This window comes from Solanum dulcamara, chromosome 5, assembly GCF_947179165.1.
Source record: "Solanum dulcamara chromosome 5, daSolDulc1.2, whole genome shotgun sequence".
Taxonomy (NCBI): domain Eukaryota; kingdom Viridiplantae; phylum Streptophyta; class Magnoliopsida; order Solanales; family Solanaceae; genus Solanum; species Solanum dulcamara.
The window spans coordinates 2,864,802-2,870,856 of NC_077241.1; the positions used below are offsets into that span (position 1 = coordinate 2,864,802).

At 29.6% G+C, this 6,055-nt stretch overlaps 1 protein-coding gene across 1 annotated transcript; it reads right to left on the reverse strand.

Moving 5' to 3' along the window:
* Window positions 1–718: 718 nt before the first annotated feature.
* On the reverse strand, window positions 719–5,781 carry LOC129888771 (cinnamoyl-CoA reductase 1-like). Its single transcript, XM_055963775.1, has 5 exons — window positions 5,545–5,781; window positions 4,938–5,095; window positions 2,952–3,149; window positions 1,976–2,310; window positions 719–1,046 (listed from the first exon to the last, which is right to left on the reverse strand). The coding sequence occupies exons 1-5, from the start codon at window positions 5,675–5,677 to the stop codon at window positions 917–919; spliced, it is 954 nt and encodes a 317-aa protein (XP_055819750.1). The 5' UTR covers window positions 5,678–5,781; the 3' UTR covers window positions 719–916.
* Between the last annotated feature and the right edge of the window lie 274 nt (window positions 5,782–6,055).

Consider the following 6,055-nt stretch of genomic DNA (forward strand, 5'->3'; position numbering starts at 1 on the left):
ACAGTAACATGCCATGACTCTAGTAGATGTTGCATGAAACATCTACAAAAGAAAATGGTGAAAAGAATAATAAAAAGGACTAGAAACACAATGAATGTGATAATTATTGTTAATGGTGGAGCGCAATATGGTAATGGTGGTGGTGATAGTTGTGATGATGAGTTCTGTATGGAGCTCGTCGACATTTCTGTTGAAGAAAGCAAAGCGAAAAGGTTATCTTAGTTTTGCGAGATCCATAAATTATGCCTTAAAACTATTTTAATTTTTTGCGATCACCAAAAAAGTAAAGAATATTATTCGAGAAGTGAAAAAAAGAACAAAAAATAAATTTCTCTTTTCTAGAGTGACTGAGCAAATGTAGGACAGTTCAGAGATGTATTTTATCTCTGAACTAGTCAATTTACTCGCGCTTTCTGCTGTCATAATTAATATCATCAAATTCATGCTTTATTAAATATGGATTTTCTCACAATATTGTCTTATTAAATCCCAATGAAATGTAGTTATATAGTATCTTTTATATGTTTAATTGCTCTTTTACATTTTAAAAGTATTTGTGTTCGATATATGTAAATTACAACACTTGTAGAATCACATAATACATCTATAAGCAATGCGTATTTATATCAATAAGTGCTATTTCAAGTTAATAAAAATATTGATTCATAGAAAATTATTTTAAGTTTGTGAGTGAATTTCACACTTATAGAAATGATGGAAATATTGTGTATTATTATTAAAAGAAAATGTGATTAAATATAGTTAATTACAACAACTAAGAAGACTTCTTGATTTTCCACAAACTATTGGAATTCTCAAATAGTAATTTATCATTCTCAACTAACATAAAATTATTCTAATTCACGTGAACTCGATAATTTTTTATATTATTTTTGATAAATACAAGCTTCAATTTTTATATACCGATTTTGCCCTCGTCAATCTTCTTGATTTTCCAAAAGGACTTTCTCTGATGATCTTCTAAAATCATGTTCAATTTCTTGTTGCTTATCCTCTGTTGGATTATCTTTGTATCCTTCTCAAAACTATCAAATCAAAAAAAAAAAAAGGAAAAAAAATGTTAGTAATAACTCCATATCCTCAAAAATGAATATAATGATCAATGAATGTTTCTCTTTTATGTCATGTCATATATTATATGTTTAGAGTTTACTATCATATATTCAAAATCATGATCATAATTGCTAGTAGGATGGAGGTAGAAGTCTAGATAGGAGTTTCATCGAATTTAATAACTTTTAAAATATTATATTTATGTTAAAAATTTTATTAAATATATACAAATATTAAATATAAAATTAAATTATTAATACTTTAAATAATTATTTTAAAATCTTTTATAAAATTAAAATCTTAGTTCCACCTTTGCGATCTCCACACTAAACTCCATCCAATATCTCCAAGAGTGTTGGATTCGTTGCTCTTTCTTTTTTTAGTTTGTCCAAAAGAAGAAGAAGATACATTTACATATTTGAATACTCCTCAACTTCTTTTAAAATCTATGAACGGACGTTCCTAAGGGCAGATCTAGAGGGTTTGGGTTCAGTTAGCCTAGTAATCATAAGATATTACTATAAAAATCATAAACTTCAAATTTTTAATTCGCCTTTAGAAGTTCCCATTGGAACGCCATAGGAAGCTGATTTTGATGGATTTCATCAGAAATTCCATGGAAATGAGGATGTTATTTCTTTTCTTCCTAAACTTGTAAACGTCTAGTCAACAACAACAACAACAACAACAACCCAGTGAAATCCCACACATGGGTCTGGGGAGGGGTAGGGCGGCTGTTTCTGAAAGACCCTCGGCTCAATAAAATCATAAACAAAGTCAGATAAGAATAAGAAGTTCAAAGCTAAGCAAATAAACGTCTAGTCAAATATCGTTATATAAAACAAAACAAAGTATATTTTTAGGGAGAGGTAAAATGAGAGACATATGTATATATATATACCTTGGAGGAGAATTAGAAGGCAAAGGGGACAACTTGTTGGCAAGATTAATAGCATCATCAATTGTGTTAATGATGTGATTAAAACACAAATATCTACCATAGCTTGACACATCTTCATAGACACAAATGTGTGCATCCACCAAGTAATCAACATCAACAGTCACAAAAACTCCATTTTCATACATCTCTTTTGCTCCTTTTAGATAAGGATTTTTTATGTTTAAATTTGGATCCATTAATAATCCTGAGTTGATTGACACCATGTTTATGCCTCTGTCCATGGCTAAAGCCCATGCTGTTTTCTCTGATAGGGTTTTTGACAAAGCATACCATAACTGTCCATGAATAAAGAAACTTTCATTAAGATCAGACAAAGACAAAAATGTTTGAAGTTTGCTTGCATGCATATGCACAATATGTCAAGTACATATAAAAAATTTAACTTCAAATGTAGATTTTTGTGACTTCAGTCACCTATGTTTGAAGTTAATTCTGAAGTGGCTAAAGTTACAAAAATTTATAGAATTTCAGCTATGCCTTAAATTAGAGTCTCAAAATTGGCTTACAAAACTTTTGACTATGTATTCAATTGGAGTTCCAAAATTGACTATATGTACACTTGTATATCTGAAATTGATTATGAAGTGTCTAAAGTTAAGACAAATTATCAAATTCAGCTATGGGAGAATAAAAATTTGCTATATGTTCACTTACCCCTCGAATAAAACTTGAAATTTCGTACGGAAATTTTACAATTTTTATTGCGTATATTTTGGAAATTAATTCTGAAATGGCTAAGTTACACAAATTTATAAAACTTCGATTATGCCTTAAATGGGAGTCCTTAGATTCGCTGCAATGGGTCCATTAAATGAGAAAATGCTTCCCATTAGAATTTTATTCATTTTCAAGCTTAAATTCAAAACCTCTGAGCGAAAATTTCGTCATCAAAAATATTAATTTAAAGTTGACATACCTTGTATTTACGACAAAAATTGATGTCACTCCAATGTTTTTCATCAAGATCAACATTAGATGAAGATTTTTGATCATCAAATCCCCAAATAATTGAAGTTGCTGAAGAAGTGAACACAACTTTTTCTATAGTGTCTATTTGTGCACATGCTTCCAATACATTATGTGCTGCCCTTACCTCTATTTCTGCCATATATTCCTGCATATTTTTCATGAAATTTTAAAATTTGTATAATTAGATTATTTGTAAGTATTAAAGAATAATTTGGCAAAGATGATAATTAATTTGATACGAAAATGGATTTTACACTGAATTCAACATAACTTATTTTGCACGCCCAGGCCTATCAGCTAGAGTGTGGACTATCATAATGTATGTAGGGGCCTAACATTACGTAAATCAAAAATTGGGATGTATCTGACTTTGATACCGTGATAAGCAATAAACATTGAGATTAATTTAACCATCTAAAGTAAGTAAAGATTGTTCAAGATCATATAAAGATACAAAATCCCCATCCCACAACCGATATAGGATAAACTCAACACTAATCGTAGTTAATATTATGTGTTTTGACGTAAACATTGATCGTGAATCAGGGGGTCGTTTGTTAGCCGGACTTAAGTTATTCATGTGTTAAATAATGCATAAATAATATCATGTTTGGTAGTACGATCCATACTAGATCTAACCAACTGCCCATCCTACTTCCTCTACGTTCTTGACAGCCCATTTTTGTCTCAGTAGAATTTCTTTTACTATGTATAAAATTAATGCAGTATTTGATTTGCAGTTTAAAAACTAATACATCAATAACTAAACCTTATATACAATAATGCATAATATAACTTTTCTCATAAATAATTTACGTATTATTAATATGTACTTGCATAACTCCAAATAACTACCAAACGACCACTCATACGTGGACACATGGAATTAGCTCACCAAACTTCTAATGTGGGAAGCCCAATTAGGCAGGAATTGTTCATTCTTCCTGGACTGACAAAATAAGGAAATCATGAATAGACACCAAATGGCCCAAAACAGCACGCAATTATATGAAACGAAAATCGATCTCTGGAGATCAGTTTTTTCAACACCAAAAATTTTTAAAAAATGAAATTCACATGAATCGATTAATTTTTTTCTCAAGTCTATATATTTATTAGGAAATTTACCAAATAGTAACTAAAATATTTAAGTGTAAGTCATAATAAAAAATTTATTAACTTTAAATTCTTAATCCATCCTTAGAAGAGCTTTACTCCCAAATTATTTTTTTTATATGAAAATCTTTTTTTCTTAAATGTGGACACCAAACATTCATTATTAGCTTAATAAATTATATCTTACGTTTATTTTTTTTAACGGGCGTGAAATAAGTTAAAATAAAACTTATTTTGAAAGGCAGAGAGTAAAATTATTCAAAAACAAGATTTTACTGCAACATGATATTTGGCTAGTCCTTTTTTTATAGGAAAAGAATTTTCTAGTATAATTGGGTTTTCCTTTTCCTAAAAGGAAAACACAAAGTTCTCATATATTTGGCTAGTCCTTTTCTTATAGGAAAATGTTTATGACTCTATAAATATAAGTTCATTCCTTCTAACATAACAGCATCCACAATTCAGAGAGAGAGAGAGAGTAAAAACACAAAGAGAGTTATACACCAGAATAAATATTGTAGTCTTGAGTGTCCTCTTTAGTGAGTTGTTTCTTTTACAAGAGAGAAGTGTTAATTGTTGTTTTCTCCTTGTATTTGAGAACGGTGTACTCCACATCATAATAGTAAAAAAAATTCTACCCCATGGTTTTTCCCCTCTATTTGTTTGAGGGTTTCCACGTAAAATTCTCGTGTTCAATTTATTTTCATTATTTATCATTATATCAAACTTTAGTTGTGGTGCTTCCTTCCCAACAATTTAGACATGAAAAGGGTATAATGGGGAGATTTAAAGTGAATGGGGAAAAGAGAGAACGTACATCATAAGTAGTGGAGTGGTCCATGGGAGGCTCAAAGGAGTAAAAAAGACAAGAACACCCTTTCAAAGCATCAATTATGCTATGGTAATCAAAAAGGTCCAAATAAAAAATCTCCAATCTCTTCTTGTCACGTATTGACATCAATTCACCTTCATCACCTACACAATATTCCAACACCATCTATTTAGTTCGTAGCAAATAGAATTTTCTGACAATTTTTAGTAATTAAAAAAAAATAATGATGAATTTTGTTATTTAGCTATATATAGAATTTATTCGTCACTAAATCTTATTTCTCCATTAGTAAATGTTCAGCTGGTTTGTAATATATGCAGATCTGAAATTGAATAGATCAATCTACGAATCTATTCATAAAAGAAAATATCTTTAATTTCTAAAAGAAGTACTTTTCTAAAATTTTATAAATATACAAACTCTCTTGAAGTAGCATAAGTTAAGTTACAATATACAAAAGTTTTGTTCAATATTTCACCAAAAAGAATATAGGCAATATTTCTTTAAGAAAAATGATTTCGACATGACAATATCTTTCATTTTTCAAACAAACAATTAATAATCTAAATTTTGGTGAATTAAAAAAAACTACCATGATTTTGAATAGCAGCATGGACTGTGAAGCCTTTTTCGAGTAGTCGAATAATCAAGCTCGAGCTGAATGGAGTAGAAGCGTTTATAACACAAACAGTGTTGGAGATGCAACATAAAGAAGTTGGTGCCATTATGAATTATTAGTGAAAAATATGGCTAGCTAGCTAAGTTATGAATTTGGCTAGTATTTTTATATGAAAGAAATTAAAAGGAAGAAATGAATGTGTCAAAGTAGGGTAAGTTGAAGAAACATATATGTACTCCATATATATATAGAGAGAGAGACAAGTTGAGGTAAAGAAGCAATTCAAAAAAAATGTGGGGGTTAATAGATGGTTGACAAGTGGTTGTTGGATGGATTGAGATGATTAAAATATACTTGTTAACAAATGACAGGTTATTAAGGTTATTTTGGCGATGATTCACGATGGGCTAAATAATGGACTAGCTGTAGATTAATTGTTCACCCAACGTTTACCAAATTTTAATTTTTATATATTAAGAGCAAA